At 47.7% G+C, this 17,888-nt stretch overlaps 1 protein-coding gene across 2 annotated transcripts in view; it reads left to right on the forward strand.

Annotated features, from left to right (window-relative positions):
- Sema1a (semaphorin 1a) overlaps nucleotides 1-17,888 on the forward strand; it is a 141,496-nt gene that overhangs the window by 22,180 nt on the left and 101,428 nt on the right. For both annotated transcript variants that reach the window (XM_072006191.1, XM_072006190.1), the window contains exon 2: nucleotides 2,666-4,026. In XM_072006191.1, the coding sequence (XP_071862292.1) occupies nucleotides 3,900-4,026 (127 nt within the window). In that variant the 5' untranslated portion in view covers nucleotides 2,666-3,899. The remainder of the gene's footprint in view (nucleotides 1-2,665; nucleotides 4,027-17,888) is intronic.

Genomic DNA, 17,888 nt, shown 5'->3' on the forward strand with positions numbered 1-17,888 from the left:
CCCGTTGTACGGCTATCGATCCCTTTTCGTCCTCTTCTCCTCTCGATAGCCTTTCTTTTTCTGGGAACACGGACAGACTGCTGCTACTCTTTCTTCCGCTCTCCTCTCGTCGCTGGTCGCCCCGCCAAAAATCGAATCGTTGGCAAGCACTCCCGCGGGACAGTTTTATGGGTTTTTATTTTTTTAACCTACATTCCCTGTGCCACCGGTGAAACGCGCTTAACCCCTGCTTGTCCGATAGTAAATGGAAATGCGCGCGATGAGGGAACTTACTCCGCTGAAAAATCGGTCCGAGCAAAGCTCCGTTGTTTCTTATCGTTAGTAGCAACGATCGCGTCGTAATCGGAATGTAGCGTACGTCCGTTTTTTAACAGAGTGGACGTATCATCGTGGAGAAGTCGGGGCTTGCGAAAATTTGTATTCGATAAAGAATTTCTGCAGCGAAAATAATATTTTCTTCATAGTTGACGCATCTCCTACCACAGAGATTGTACATCTTCGGTTGGCCGAATATCGATCCATTTCCTCCCTTGTGTTTCAGCATCCGTGCGACGAGCATTGCTACCGACGTTTTCCACCTAGAAAACGTGAACTGTGTAACATTAAGCAAAAGATAGTGGACTTGGACAAAGTCGATCTCGGGGGACGATTTTGCGAGTGCCTTTCGCACCCTTCGACTCTTCCGTCCCTCCGCACGAGATCTTTACGCTCACCCTTTCGTACCTCTTCGGGAAACGGGTCCTCCTTCTGTTGCCTTTGATCGTGTCTATACACAGCGTATGGCTTTTAAGTAAGAATCGGAAAGGATGAAAGCTCCTTCGACTTGGCATGTAAAGTGGGCTTTGTGTTTTCTAGTTGGCGGACAAACAATTCAATGACACGTTGTCGAACTTGTCTGCGAGATTGTTCTTTCGGCGACGAATCGAATGTGATTGTTCGATATCGATGGATATTTTACAGCTGGTTTACGGAGCGGCAATTTGTCGCGTTATCAAACGAATAACTATCGTGGCAGTTCCGTTGCGTTATCGATAATCGTATTTTCATTGAGACACACAGCGATAAATCGCATTAATTGCGAAACGTTCGAGCTAAAAGCAACGAAATACAAACAATGTTCCTAGTTTTAGACGTAGAGCCAGATTATCTGTTTTCGAAAAATATGCTCGGAGACTATAACGAGAAGTCGTTACGGTTATTCTGCTGTCAGCAAAAGCTTCGCCCTCCTTTTTGTTTTTATTAATATTTCATTGGTCATTGTCCATTATTCTCTCGCATCGCTGACCGTTCCAACCGAATAACGTTTAAAGGCGCGCACGTAGCGAACCACCGTACGTACTATACATACGTGTAGAGGGATGGTCTCGCCAAACGCATCAAACTCTGGCCACGATGCACTCCCTGCTACACATACGACCAATCACGAACGTAGGAATTAGGGGTTCGATGTACGCCCTGCTACTTTTAATTCAGCAAATTAATGAACACCGTCAACGTCGTCGACGTTGCAACGACTGCCGCATACAGATAACTACGTATACGGAAAATTTGCCGAACGTCCATCGATGTGGGGGTAACGTCGTTATCGAGCCGCTGGTATGCTCGCCACGAAAAACTCGACGCGAATTTTCCTGAGTATTGTTGTCACGGTATCGCCGAATCTCTTTTACGTAGTTTTATTTAAACGCGCAACAATCGTTCGATCAAGTTCGGTTTATTGGTTCGTTGATAATTTCCCGTGAATATCCCTGTATCTAAGAATTATACGAAATTAATCTCGTTTGTGTTATTTATTTGACAGAGAAACAAAGCTATTCAAATATCTTTTATACAGAAGCGTATTATAGTTTTCGGGTTAAATAATTTTAATTTGCCGGAATATCTACGTACGTAGACAATACGAAATAAAGAGACGAGAAGAAAGACAGAAAGAAAGAAAGGAAGGAAGGAAGGAAGGGAGTGAGGAAGGGGGAAAAGAAATAAAGGAAGAAAGGAAGTGGAAAGAGAGGATGAAAGGGAAAGGGGGCGGGGGGAAGGGCAAGAAGAAAGGCACCGGTGGAAATGATTCGCACTCCGCACATAGTAGGATCTTCGATGAGAACCTTTATTAAATAAACACGACGTTTTGATGTTTCTCGACGCGACGGGTGGCCATCTTTTCACGAATATCCGCGAAACTTGGTGTACGCGGACCACGTAACGAGGTGATCGTTAGCCACGCGTTTATTACGCCCTCTCAGCACCCTCGAGCAAATAAAGCGTGATAAAATTCGTGCTGGCGCAAACGTTCCTGCTGAAATTCAGGTCAAGAAATAATACCGAGGAATCTGGCGAGAAAGAACGTGTAACGGTGTAATAATTTAAATGGCCGCTTCCGCGTATATCGTATATTAGAGTAAATTTACTCGAGTTCCGAGCATCCGAGCTTTGAAATAATTATAGCAGGTTCAGCAACCAACGATAACGTTATCGCGAAGAAAGGAAAACAATCTGTGTGCCGGAGGGACGGATAGACGAACCTTTGGAATACATTAGCATTAAACGCTCATTCTCCGTTTAATCGATGCATGTCGCGCTTATCGGTCGTCGGAGGCGTTTTTTGGACACAGCATCGTCGAATCTCCGAACAAATAACGAGCCCCAGTTTTTCTTTTTCTCATTACAGATTGGCGGCGCTGTAGTAGCGTCGACGAGATACCAACAAGGACGACTACGGCGGCGGCGGCGGCGGCGGCGGCGGCGGCAGCGGCGGCGGCGGCGGTGACGACGACGACGACGACGACGACGACGTCGACGACAACGACGACGACGACGACGACGAGGACGTCGACAAGAACGACGGCGTGATCGTGTCGCGGGGGTGGTGGGGTTGAAAATCGGCGCTTGCCCGGTGTCTCCTGTATGCCTCTATCTCCCCTCGATTTCCTTCCCCTTTTTCCATCCACTGCCCCCTATTCTCTCTGGCGGCTCTTTCTCCTACCCACCACGTGCGTAAGAGGTACGTGTGCGTGCGGTAGCGGCGCGTAGCCACGCACATGCGATCCGGAGTAGAGGAGAGAACGAGCGCAGCACTATCGACGCGGCTGCGCGTACAACCGGCCGATTCTACCCGAGAGGGGCTTCGTGTGTAGTGGGGGGCGCGTGTCACCTGTCGTGGCGTTGCGCGGTGTCAGTGTGACGCCGACCGTCGTGAGTTTCGGATCGTTTCGCGGTGCGTTTCAACATCACTGATCGCACGGTGTATCGGGATAGACGCATACGATCGCGTATTATATCTACGTCGCGTTCGTGCGCCGATTCGTCGTTGCCTGCGTCTCTTTCGTTTACACGCGTACACGCACGCGTCTTCTCTCTTTCCCTCTCTCTCTCTCTCCCTCCCTCTCTCTCTCTCTTTCTCTCTCACTCTATCTTTTTCACTCTGTGTATCTTTCTTTTTCTCTGTCGCTCGTCCGCTTTTCTCCCCTCGCATAATCTCTCCTCGTCCCTTTTCGATCGCCGGCCGATTTTCGGATTCGTCGTCGAGGTGCGTGCAGGCACGCCGCGTTCGATCTCGTGAATGTGCGCGATCAGGAAGACGGCCGTCCGCAAGGAAACATGCGTGAACAGAGCTGGAGGACAACGACTGCGACAACGACGAGGAGCACGCTGCACGTGACTGCGGCACCCTCGCACGTTTTGCTGCAGTGAGTGGAGAGAAAGGGAGGAAAAAGAGAGTGATAGAAACACGTCCTTTCTCCTTCCGCTGTTACGTCGGAGCCTGTGCTTAACGGGGAGTAAAGAGTGCCGGTGGTTGGTGCGGTATTCGTGAGTTAACGAGGTTCTTTCTCCTTTGCGTGATCCACGGAGGAGACTACGAATCCTGGCACGTTTTCGGCGTCGTTCGAATCACCCGAGAGAAGATGAGGCGTACCATCTTGGAAACGAGGATGCACCCCGTGTTATCCTGCTGGTGCGTTGTCGCCACCGTCACCCTCGTCTTCGCTGCATGGCAGGAAAACATCAGGCCGAAGATGTACGTCCAACTCGGTGAGTGTTGTTACGTTACTCCTTATTACGTATCATATTCTCCGTGTTGCGTTTCCGGTGGTGTTTTTTGTTCGCCGGCCAACGCCGACGGCTCGAAAGACGATGGCGTCGCGATGTGTTGACACAACATGTGCCGTTCGAATCGAGTTGCTCGAACCAAGGTTAAATACGTCACAACGAACCGCGTATCGATCACGCACGGTGTCACACGACGAAACACCGAAATAATTGTTGTTCTCGAATCGATAGAGATTACTTTCTGGCGTGCTACGCGATTGTCATCGAAAACGTGCGCTCAAAGCATAGGGGAAAATGGTTTAATTAGACCTCTCGTACACCGTTCGATTCTATATTTAGAAATCTTTACTCTCGGCTGATCGATCGAACCGAGCTATATCCTTGGCTAACGAAAACAATGTTCGTCCGGTTGCGTTCGAACGCGAATTAAAATACTCGCGGAAGCTGCTCGCTCTTGGTTATTTTACGGTCGAGAAGGTAATTTTATATTCTCGTTTGCTCGGGTAGTGCGCGTCGAGTAGCCGAACAACGATGCGGAACGGAAGTTGCACCGGGTGCAGGGTCATGGACCTTCCCCCACTCGGTATTGTACCACCCCGTAGCGAGGGGAGTTGTGTGTGCAACCCGGTGACTGTAAACCCTAATCAGTGACATAACCGTACCCTCTAGGTGGATACTTGGAAAGAATATAAAGGTATCGACCAACGGTGTCCCGTTTAAATGATTAAAGTGCGCGATATAACCGAGCTTCTTGGAAGAACACGACGGCTACGTTCCGCGACCGCTATCGGCACCGTTCGCGTTCGTTAACGATCTACGGCGGTGATGTTCGATCGATTAATTTTATTCGTTCGCCTGCCTTCCTTCGAACGGCTCGACCAAGCGAGGGAAGGAAAACTCGTGCCAGAGTTTGAGGGATTAAAGCGTCGTAACGATGGTGTAACGAGCGTGCGGTGATCGATCGATCGGTATCTTTGATTCGAAGGAACGAACGACGGAAAGATTTTCGCCGTGTCGACGACGAGCAACTCGTTGTCAAGGGCGAAGCATCGAGACTAGAGGAACGAGAAGAAAGAGTACCGAGCGTCCCACATCCGAGGTACTCGACCTTAACGGCACACCGCGCGTGTTTCGTAATCGCGGTACGCGACCGACATGCAGCATTCATCGTTCCTTCGACGATATTTCGGCGAGGGAAGGAACGAAATAAATTGGTCGCGAAGCAAGCGCACCGTTGCATCGCGTGTCTTTACGCTCGCCAGTTCACATTCTCTTGACACACAGCACGTGACATGTGCATATCTTCGGTGCTCCAAAGATAGTCGACCGATAGATGCGATTTCGCTGTGTGCACTCTCTTTCTTTCTCTTGGATCTCTCATCCGTGCAAACGCGCTACACGCGTTCTTTTTTCCCCTCTTCTCTGCATTTTGCACCGATGAACTGCTGGCATTGACTGGTCTCGTAGCGCGCGCCTCGCGGCATTCCGTTTATCGAGCATTATCGAACGGATGAATTTGATTCTCTGTACATTCGTTGAGCGAGTATCGTTAAAAGGTGAAAAATGACTGGCCTATGATCGTCGAAGAAACGGATAATACGAACATCGAGCGTTGAAAGGAGAAGCGAATAACTTTTGAAAAAAGTAGCTCTGTCGATCGCGAGCCGAGTAAATTTTCGAAGCAACGTATCGATTAGCGACGTGTTTCAGCGCGGATGATCGATGGCTCTCGTTTCTGAATGAAAGTATATTTTTCGAGATGGAAGATGCGACGCCGGTAGGCCGTAACGCAAGCTCGTTAGGCCGTTATGAATTTAGTTCGTGTATTATTTTCCAATAGCAGGGAGAATCGAAGCGCACTGCGACGAAACGTGCAGCGGGAATTGAAATTACACGAAGCACGTGTTATTAATACGCCACTGGCATTGCGGCAACAGCACTGTTTTGCTCACTGAGTCAGAATTTCTGCTAATTCTACAACAGGGAAAACCACGCCGCAGAACCGAAATTGTAATCACCGGGAAATGCATATTGCCGTTATGGGGGTATCCGAAGGGACCCGGTTCCGCTGATGCAACATTTTCCACGGCTGTTTATTGCGTTTCCATGGACCGCTAATGCTTATTTTTTCTCGGTCGGCTTTCAGAAGATAAGGAGCAACATCGTGTTATCCAATTATCTACCGACTACGTTCTATTTATGTCGTTGGAGCTCCGCAACCCGTTTTAGCGCTTGTCTCGGCTCGCGGTTCTAACGCCAATTTCTCTTGTCGTTTTCAATACGATGCGTGCGAGCGAGCTTGCATCTTTCGGATCGTTGACCTCGGAACGCAAAACCCGACGACAAACGACGATATTTCAATGGTCGCGAGGGAACGAATCGCGTCGCGAATAGCCCGTACCGCGAATGCCGTTGACGATCATCCGCGCCCCGCTTGAAAAACAAACGTCATAAATCAAGTGTCGGATACTGGAACGCATGCGGCGCCGTCGGAGACACGACGTTTAAAAATCCGAATCGCGCGTCGCGACGCGACGTCTGCCGGTACACGCTTGCACGCGTCCCTCTTCGGTAAGAATAACGCGACCATGAAATATCGGTCTGTCGTTCGGCGAAGGCGCGAGCCGCTTCAACAGGGATGCTCGCAAGAGTTAAAATCCGTGTGTTGTATTGGCGCGTAACAATCCGTCGCGGCGATATGTTATTCCACGCGAATACGTTATTAAAAGACACCGCGAATCTCGATGCGGTTGATAGCAACGCTGGTTACGAGTTCATTACTGCATCCCAGTCGCGAATACGAGCGTCGAATCGGAATACGAGCTATACCGGGCAGTTAATCCATATTACGGTAACTTTATCTGGCAGCGAGGAATACCGCAACGGACCAATCATAGCACTGCCCCCAACCGATGAGGATACATTATGATTAGTTTCAGTATACCGTGTTCGCGACCTGGCACGTATAACCCGACCTCGGTTCTAACCACCGGGTAAAATTACTGGGAATCGTGTCAATTGGCTACGCGTTCGAGAACCGTCGAACGTAATTCCACTTCCGTAGGTTCGAAATGTCAGTAGGTAGGTGGTGATCGACACGCCGCGCAAAGAAACGAAAGGGAACTTTCGTCTTTCGGTTTCACAAAGTCGGAGAGACAGAGAGAGAGAGAGAGAGAGAGAGAGAAAGAGAGAGAGATACACACACGATGGACGTTTGATCGCGATACAGCGATGATTCTCGGCGCAGATAGACAGAGGTGAGTTAACGCGAGCGAACGAAGGCGAATCCGGTGAGCGCGTATTAATGTCAAACAATTGGCGAGGTATACGAGCTAGCGAGCCTGGAAATGATCGATTCGATACGAAACGGGGGTCGGTCCTTTTTAAGATTTCTCTTTGAGGATCGGTCGCGTGTACATACCGCCCCCGCATTTTTTGTGAACGTCGAGTGTGTACTCGACGATAGAATAAGTAGCATACTGGCATTGCCGAGGGGTTCATAAATCTTTTGTCGAGAAGATCCCCCCTGCCATGCTCGATCCGGGAAAGCAAAAGGTCAAAAGCAGCGGCTGCCGGGAGCGGTTTCTTCGTTGGAGAGCAAGTAAAAGTGTCCTCTTATCGCGGGTGTTGACTCGACCTGGCTCGGGGATGAGGAACCATCGTAAATACGATTGCCTTCGCGAAACTTGGATGGAGTTCCTCTCGCGTCGTTTGCGACGATTCGCCGCGTAATGCGTCCCTTTCCATCGATGGATAGACGATTAGTTGGCGATTTTATTATCGACTCGAAACTTGGCCAATTCTTTAATATCGGGATGCTGCTGGCGCACACCGCTCGAGAAAGTTATTCGAATTCGTTGTATTGACTCCTCTCATAACGTTCGCCATCGACCACGGGCTTTGAAGCGATTGCGGACTTTGGGTGCGTTAATATCATTTCCTTCTTCTCTTCGTTCTTCTCTTCTATCCTATCATCCCCCTCTTACTCTCTCTCTCTCTCTTTGCTCGACGCTTTCAAACGTGTCTTTTTCATTTTATTATCGCAGACGGAATTGGCTTTATCGCGTCGTTGAGACTATCAATTAGATCAAATTAGATTATCACAGTTGACGACTCGTGCCTAATAGTTCGCGTGTCCTTAACCTACAAATTAAAATACCGCGTCTGGAATGGCGAGAGAGTCGATAACGAGACGCGTTTGAAAACGAGAGAAGAAGGAAGAGGCCAACGAGTCTCCGTTAACTTCTTTTTCTTCGCAGCTTTGAGTCATCGAAGCTCGATAAACCCGCGGAGTAACGCGATGTTGTATATTTTTCCTCTCGAAGGTACCTTCCGTGTCGTTGGATCGAATGATAAAATTAAACGTCATTGTAGGTCGTCCGATGATCTCTTCGATAAAGTTAACTGACCTGCTGCTTCTCGGGTTTTCGACGCACTATCCTTCCTTTCTCCACTTTTCATTCGACGATCGAGCTTCCATCGTTGGCTTCCCATTCTGCTCTTTGTTCCTCGATGTTGGTCGTTCGTGCGTCGCGTGGCGAGCCGATCTTTTCCTCCTCGATTCGGTCGCTACAGAAATTGGTTTATCGGCGGACAAAGTATGAATAATTCAAACCGGACGATTCACAGTCCAATCAATTTGGGTCCGAAAGCAGCGTGGCAACCCATAGTCTAGGGGAGGAGCTTACTCGAACAGGGTGAAACGAAAAGGACCATTAGTAGTACCGTCTAGTTTAATGCGAAACTCGAATTGTCCGACGTGTGTCACGCTCGCCAATCAAACCTAACCACGTTCCAAATAAATCGAACGACATACCTCGAGATAAAAATAACGTCGTCGATTCGAGACAACTTTCCCGGATGTACTTACGTCTACGTGCGCGAATTTCAAGGAATTTTTAACATCGCTGTATATCTACTCATGTACTACTTGCTCGCAAATATTGTTCACCCTTTACTCGATATATCGGTGTAAACGCGGATTTTACGTAGCACGTATTCCCTTCTTATGCGCAATACGGTTGGCATGAAAGGCGTAGTTTACGGTGTAAACAACCCTTCTCTATCGACTGTTTATGAAGTTGATTCTTGCAGAGGGGAAGTTGTTTCTGCGGAAAATATCCGTGGTACAGAAATTCAATGGAGAGAATTGCATCATCGATGCAGCGTATCCTTGCCAGTTGTACAGCAGCGAGTATGCGAGATCTTGAGGAAAGAATCGATTTTTACAAAGTTGGATCGACACCGTTTGGATTCCGCTATTCGAACGAGACGCGTTCAATATTACAGGCCGTTATAAATTTCTTCTCGTTGGAAGGATAATTTACGGGGCATTAACTCGGCGGTCGTTCATGCCACGAATTAGTGCGATTTATTTCACCGGTAGTTCCTTGAATATTTAGTTATACACCTCTGACTAATTGCCGAATTCGCTTTTGAATCGCGCGCGGCAAGGTAAATAGCGATTTCCCAAATAGACAGACTTCGGTATCTAAAACGGCGTGTAATTAATTCAGCGCGACGACGAATTAACGCCGCGATACCAACGAGGGGATGGAGACTGGAAAGGTTAAAGCGAGAGGTAACCGCTAAACAGCGGGAGAAAGAAGACAGATAGGATACCAAGATAAAAAAGGCGAGGCGAGGACATACGTACGTGACATCTCGTCGTTCGGAGAACAAGTTTCATAAACTCAATTACATCGGTTTTTCTCCATTGTTGATTTTCGCTCGAGATTTTTCCGTGACATAATTGCTGAACGTACGTTGGTCGTCTCCGTTCTTTTCCGCGTGTATACCGGTGCAGCTCGTGCACGGTGCACCAGATACAGGCTGGCTGATACGCTCCTTTAGTTTCGCGGGTTTGTTCGGGTCGTCCTTAATCGAATTTCGAATTGAATTCTTGGTTGGATGCTCGCTGGTTTTACAGCGGGATTATACGATTCTTTAAATCGCGGTCGATGAAACGACGGTGACGGGTAAACCGATGCTCGGTTGCATCGAGTTTATCCGATAGTTTGGAAGTTGGCGTTAACGTCCCGTCTCCGTTTCGTTCGAACCGCGGACACGCGTATTCGTAGAACACACGGAACTTGCATATACGCAGCAACGAGGCAGACACGTCAGTTGATTTTCAGATGCCGTCGCTATCAGCAGCTTCCGGCAACATCGTGAAAGCACCGTACTCGGTATTAGTAGTCTTAGTACGTTGTAACTTACGCCAATCCGTTGCAATTTGCGGTTTAATCGAGCGTATCTGCTGGATCAATACGAGTGGCTCTCGTCCTCCTTCCACCCCCGCCTCGTTTCTCTTTCTATTGCGTTTCTAAACTTGGAGCTTCTGTCTACTCGATTCCAGCCCTCCGTCTCCTCACTCTACAACGCCTTCTCTCCCCGTTTCTCCTTTTGAGTCGACGGCCCCCTTTTAGTTTCTTCGCAAGTATATCGTTAAGTTCTTTAAAAGCTTTTCATCGGCGACTCGAGAAAGTTTACGCGAAATTACGATTATTATCGTTTCCACCGAGCGCCTCTAATTTCGTGATAAATTTTGTTCGCGCGATAAGATATTTTAGTCGGAAGAATCCGAGCGGGATACATTTTTTCGAAATCTAATCGGTATCGATGTCGTTGATAAACGCGATAAACGCCAACGAATTTTTGCGAATTTTCTTCCGACTTTTTCCTTCAAAGTCACGGGAAAGCATAAAAGTCGTTTCACCTGGAAATGTTCCCTCGCACAGATTACACAAGATCCCAGAACGACTTTAAAGTTGGTTCTGACGATCTGCCCCTCGACGTGTGCTTTCGTGCGTTAATTAGGGAACAGAAGCGCTTTTACGGAAGATACCGAGAGCCAAACTTACAAGCTCCAACGAGCTTTTGGAGAAAACTTTTCCGAGTCGTGTGGTATACTTCCTATCGCGATGTCAGATCTCGTCGTTGACCACGCGCTTGACACGTTACGTGTCTATTCTATTCATATTTATCGGATAATCATTTTTCTATTACGATTCCCTATCAACTATTAATGAAACTCTTCCATTAACCCGGGAAGCTTGAGCGCGATCCATGGTAGTAGTCTTTCTCGGCCAATTTCATGGAAATTTCATAGGAAACCGCAACCGCGTATTAGGTTAATTAACTTCGACAGGATCCAAAATCGTTTTTGGATTACGACCCTGTTTGTCGTAAATCTAAGAGACTTTCCAGAACGATACCGTTCCGTGTTATTTACGACGATAATTACCGCAATCGTTGTAACACGATAAAGATAAGTACGATATCCTGGTATTTTATGTCGTGACTGTTTCACCGACCGTACAAACTTGGCAGATTTTCTCTCGAATATCGCTTTAAAAATATTGGGTTATCTCGTTAATAGGGTACGAAAATATTACCAAGCCTTCGCCAGTGGTCATTGCCGTAGCCGGTGACTCGTGTCCAGCGAGATCGATCGGTCTCTCGAGTATCCCGCAGGATGCGTCACCATGCCGCGTATCTTGTCCGATCGTACGGTTGTGTACACGATCCGTCGGTTGAAACATTATTTCGATACACACGTATATTCCTCGTGTTATTAATTTTCTCCTCCGTTATCTCGAAAGTGCTCGATGAAATCACGAACGGTATCTTCGATGCTTTCTTGTTAACCAGCGTCCTTTCCGATCCACTTTGCTTTCTATCTACTAACTTCTGAAACGTTCGACTCTTGTTTCGGTTTTAGTTTACACTTCCGAGGTTTCCCTTTTCGCGCGGCTAAAGTCGGTCTCGTGCTTTTTGCGCTGCTTCCGGTAACACGGTGGTTCTTCCATCGTCGTATCACGTACCTCGATAACGCGTGAAACTACAGTTTCACTATAGGTTTTCCGCGATTCGTTGTGCGAATTTATACGGTCGGGGCAACACGACGACAGAGGGGTAGCGCGATTTACCGAGTGAGAGAGAGAGAGAGAGAGAGAGAGAGTAAAAGAGCGGAACATTTCCAGAGAGAATTACGGGATATTCGATAACGAGCGGGGCAAGCCGGTGCATTTAAAAATCGGCCCCATTCATATCCACCTTTGTAGCTCGTTGACCGTTCGCCTCTTTCCAAGTCAGGATTTCTCGCCTCGAGTCAGGAATCAGAAACCTTTCAATCGGTCGTCGGTACGACTGGCATCCTGAAAGATCGATCGTTCTTTCTCTATCTCTTTCTTCGTCTCCCTCCTGTTCTGCAGGACGATGCGTCAGTCGTGAGATAGCGGAAGGCTAAGGGTGGGAATAGTAGGGACAAATGGAGGGTGTCCGGAGGGTACTTGGAGTCGGGCACCGTTGGCTCTCCGAAACGCCCCGACACCCTCCTCTTCTCCCATCGTGCTTTCGTGTCTGCATTTCTCCCTCGATTCTGTCGCCTTGCTCTCTCTTTCTCCATCGCCGCATCCTCCTAATATCGTGGCTTAAGATGTCCGATACACGTACGATCGACCGGCCGTGTGCACCGCTGCAGGATTGCAGCAGTCGCTAGAATGCCAGTTGCTAGGAAAGCCTGGCACGTAGAAAAAAGACGAAAGCGGATGTTGATGCAAAAGCCTCGCAGATATCAAGTTTAGCTCGTTCCGTTTCAAGGAAAACTAGATCGCGCTCAAAGGTACAAATTTAATGTAACGCTTACAGGCTTGTCCCGTCAACTGGAATACAGCGGGACGATCCAAAAAGCACATTATTTTATGCTGGGAAACTTACGCGGCGCTCCACCGTTTTACGATTTAACTTGCGCGAGTTAAAAATTCACTGCTCCTTTCGTTTCATTAATTAAGCCAAACTTTGAAGGAGTGGCTAAAAGTCGACTCGCTTCTTTCTCCCAGTATTACCCACTATACGGGCTGCTTCAAAATGGTACAGACGCCGGCGAAGTGTATATACATGGGAAAAAAGGAAACGAACGCTGGTTTCGAGGAAAAATGAGCCGAAAACGTAGTCGGTAGAGGATCTATTTAGTTGTCGGATCATTTTGCAGAAGAGAAACGAGCCATGTGACTCGAATGACAAGACTAGCGGTATTTTTGCCTTGGAGCTGTCATGAAATACGGATGAGAAATGATAAAATTCGGTGGTTCAGAAATGGTTGAATTTTCAAGCGGGGAAAAATCAGTTTTCCGGTGTCGGCTAGGTGCTAGCAACAAATGGACGGACGGCTTTCTCATTATCGCGGCGCGGTCAAACTTTCGGTGTAATATCTAATTGAACCTGGCCGTGCAAATATTTAAGTCACCCTGAAGAGGACATGGTTTGCGAGACAGCAAGTGCGGAAGAAAAAGAGGGGGAGAAAGAGCGAGAAAACGAGAGAGACGAATTGGTAGCTGCATATATCCCTTGTGGTGGTCGAGTGCGCCCGCTGTTTTAGTGGTAGTGGCGTGGTAGTGAGGGGGTGGCGACCACGTGACCGCCTACGGGCGCCATGTTAGGCACGAGGGGTGCCGATTTCGCACGAAGTCGCACGAACTTGGAGTCGCCATGTGGTCCTCGTGGGTTCAGCCGATCAATACCTTGCCGGCTGCTGGCACAGTCAAGAGAGCACAAAGTTATGCACGCGCAACGATGATAATGCCATCGACCAAGACGATCCCGAAATTTTGCGGGTCATCGTCCCTTTTCTATCGTCGTTGCCCGAACCTTGACGCGCAAATCGTACGTACACTGTGTACATTGTAAAATCGACGATCCAGTCGTCGATTCGTTAAACGCGGAAAACGCGTTTCACGAGTTGAAAAAGTTCCGTATGATTTTGAAATTTTCTCGCGTTTTGGTAGTAGGAAAGTTGCGCGATTATCTTTGACCATCTTGGCTTAAGCGGAGTTGAGCATAACACGACTAAGACTGTTGTCCGACTTCGTCTTGTTGAGAATTTATCAGCCGTGCTCGATCCGTCGAGAAAACAACTTCAACGTCTAAGATACCACAAGTAGGTAAACCTGACCCGAGAGAATCAAATTCGTGACGCTAACGTCTTTTGATCGAACGATCAGGAGTAATCCGACGATATTTCATAATTACGTTGTGTTCGAAAACAACGTTGTTCCGCTCCTTGATACATTTTTACACTCGGTTATTCCATTTTCCAAGGTTCCTCGTTATTTGCACGGGCAACAGTCGTAGGCATAACCGTGAAATATGAAGCAAGCCTGTCGTTTCACCTGCCTCGTCGTTACTCGTGCCAAACACTAAAATGGTCGAGGCGAATAACCCCAATAGTTTCCATTATTGAAACAGACCGGCGCACATCTGTTCCCTTCCCCTAAGGGACGGTCAACCGACTACCTGCATGCCAAGGAGACACAAAAGCACGCAGGATCGGGACAAAACTCGCTCAGACCGTGGCATTTCCAGGTGTCATCGTTCTCCGTCTGTTCCGGCATGACTCGAAGTCTCAGGACCAGCGAGTAATACGGTGGTAGAACAAAGGTGGTCGCGTGGTGGTAGCGGTTCATACCTCGTCCCACGATGCTCGATTGCCATTTCCAATATCTTCCCCCATGCTGAATGGAGCATGTATATCTGCTGGTAGCACGTCGGGGAATCGATAGAATTTGTCGTCCCGTACTTTCGCCTGCCTCCCTTTCCGTTTTACTAATCCACTTAATTTAATCCAACACGCGAGCTCTCTCCACGCCGATACTACTCGTGCCTTCGCATTAGTCGTTAGACCGGCCCAACTTTCTTTCGAATTCGACGATTACTTGGATTCTTTGCAATTCCACGTGTGGTATTTGTTCCCTTTGAGCAATGGTCGATGCCCCATGCATTATTTCACGTCCGGCCTTCCTTTTCACTCTTTCATGGGCTGACCTTTACACGCGAAATCGCGTTAAGCAATGATCCATTTGTACCCTCTCTACGCCGCTGTTCCCTCCTTTCTTCTTTTTTTCTTTTTTTTTCTTTTTAGTATTTTTGCGAGACTCATCGGCGGCCGCCGCTACATTTTCGAAGGTTAAAGTTCATCTGGCATTTCGTGATTGGGAAAAAGCGACTACTGGAAGGGACATGGACAGAAAAAGAAAGGGAAGAAAAGGGAGAGATTACCCGTCGTGCGGCTCTTTTTGATTTTTAATATTTAAACAAGCCGGGAAATTGACCTTTTCACGGTGTTAGTTCCAGAGTTAAGAAGCGTTTTGCTCTTTGATTTTAAGAACGTGCTCGATCGAAGTGCACGATATAATTAAGACGGTGCTGTAATTATCGTGGAATAAAGTTCGTTCGCATCGACTTAGAACCGTGTCAACGAATCCACCTTCCCTTTGCTCGATTTCCAATATAGCAGTTGCCGGTACTCGCGCTCGTAGATGGGTGCCAGCGATGCATCAAGCGTCGATAGAATTTTGTCGTTCTGCCGTGGCTCCACGCCATCCCATCCCCCCTTTTACGACTTTCTCGTCGTACCGCGAGCACATATATTTGTCTCTATCTCTTCTGCGAGGTAGAATAGTTGAGAGAGATTATGGAAAAGCTATGTGCTGAGAGAGAGATAACGAATGTACGGCTGCAAGCTACGGAGCGAAGAGAAGAGAGATAGGGCTGCTCCGAAACGGCGAAAGAGAGTATGAAAGAGACAAAACGGACGGCGAACTAGACCGGCGGGGTTGGAAAGGATGAGAAAGGGAAGAGAAGGGAGCGGAGAAGGGTCCGTTCTCAGGGCGAGCCGGCCCAATCCGGCTTTACCGTCTCATCATGCAAATTGTACGACTGCGGGATAAGCGAAGGAACTGCTATCGTTCTCCACGCATGTTGCTCCTCAGAAACGCAGCCGCAAACGCAACTATCGGCGACCGACTGTAATATCACGGCCACGAACGTTCCGTTGGGAACAATGACTCCTTAATTGGAAATGGAGCATAGTTTTCGAAGGGTATGCACATCCATACCAATTGTCATCAGGCTATCTACGCGTTACGTATTCGAATAGTTTGCGCATCGATCGGACCTTTGTCGAATGCTCTCGATCGTTTCGTCTCGGTGATATTCGCCTTTGTGAACGTCGTCGTACGTTAGGATATCTTGAAGAACAAATTTTCCTTCGGAAATTTCAAACGAGTATGGAAAAAAAAAAAAAGAAGAAGAAGAAGAAGAAAAAAAAGAAAAGCTCGTTACTTATTGGCCCTTTATTAACACGACAGCGTGTTTATCGAATTCGCGTTATTCCTTATAGGGACGCGCACGCGAGAAAAAATGTAATGTGACGTCTCGTTCTGAAAGAACACCGTGGTCTTTTTCACATACCGCGAATACTTGAACCGCTGCGAGAAGGTTAATCACCCCGCGGGATTTAAGCGGCAGTGTTCGCGATTTTAATCCGGCGAAATCAAAACGCGATGCGCGAGCGTGTGTGTATTTTTTATGAAGGAAATGCGCGCTGCTAGTTAAAAGGTAACCAGGATTTTCTCGCTTCCCGTCTACTCCGCATTTAAAATTTGCTCCGGAGTTCTGAACCAGCCCTTTCCAGTTATGTTCTCAGTTATTTGGAAAATTAGCAACTCGGGCTAGCGGCAAAGTCCATTCGGTCTGTACTGGACGTGCTAATAAAAATATAGCGTGCAACAAGAGCTTCTCGGTGGGATTCCCGACTACATCGGGTGTACCCTAGCCACGCGTTGTTCCCGTAAAATTCTACCGATCTCTCTTTTCAAGGTCCCGTCTCTCTCCTTCTCTCTCTCTCTCTCCTCCCCCTTCTCTCACGCCTCTCTGTTACTCCGCCAATTCCATTCTTTTCTTCCGCGGCTTTCCTTCGTTTCCGACTTTAATCCCACGGAAAATAGTGGCGTGTACTTAACGCTTTAAGAACGTCGCATCTGCGCTGCGCTGTCTGGGCACGTGCGCCTCTTACGACCTTCTCCTTATTCGCCATTTTCTCCCTTGTTTGTTCGTTATCTTCTTTTCTTTCCCTCGTGGCTGACCGTACGTGTCTTGTTCGCTTTTTTCTTCTTATTCCCCGTCTTCTAGCCTCTTTTACTCGTTTTCCTCCGATTTCCTCTAGCCTTACGCTTGCCCTTTGGGGCACGGTGAGTGGACGTTGAAAGGGTTCATCGATCGACCGATAGGAAGGAAAGGCAAGAGCATTTTAAATACGGTCGCTTTAATAAAAATTGATGGCTGGAAAGTAGCAGGAGGTGAATTTGACGAATGTCGTTAGCCGCTTAATTACTGTTGGATGATCGGCGTCACGCATCGAGAGTTTCACGATCGGCCGGAAGTACTCGGCTATTCAGCATCGAAAACCTTGGACTGATCGAATATCGCGTCTTTTTTATAGCTTGTAGAATGACGTTTTGCGCGACGGTTTAATACGCCCTATCGTCGGATTATTAATTCCGTCGTTTCATTCCTTGTCGCTCGCGGAAACGGGTTTGTTTGGATCGCGAAAGAGAAAAATTCCTGAAACGAAACTTCACAAGTACGATTTAATTATGTAATACGGTACTGTACCGAGCCTCCGCGTAGTTCTTCTTCAATGAACGTTTTTCCCAAATAATTATCGACGAATTCGAAGGAAATACGGCAGAATTTTATGGGTTAATTTGCGAGAACAAAGGACTCGAAAGTTATTGGCTGGCCGATGGTATGGTTTTGATTTATTACGTATCATGCGTTCAGAAAATTGACAGTGCATGGTGTGCTGCGCGGATACAATTCATAATTATCATCCGTATAAAAGCATTTCAAAGAAAACCGCGTTTCCGCTTGGTACACGTTTTTTTACTTTCATTTTGTATTTGTAGTTTTCATTTGCCGGTGTCTATTTTCCCGTGTAGCTGAAATGTTCAAATTACTTTTCGCACCAACACCGATTTATCGTTCCTTTTTGAAAAAGTACA

This window comes from Bombus fervidus, chromosome 6 (assembly GCF_041682495.2).
Source record: "Bombus fervidus isolate BK054 chromosome 6, iyBomFerv1, whole genome shotgun sequence".
Classification (NCBI taxonomy): domain Eukaryota; kingdom Metazoa; phylum Arthropoda; class Insecta; order Hymenoptera; family Apidae; genus Bombus; species Bombus fervidus.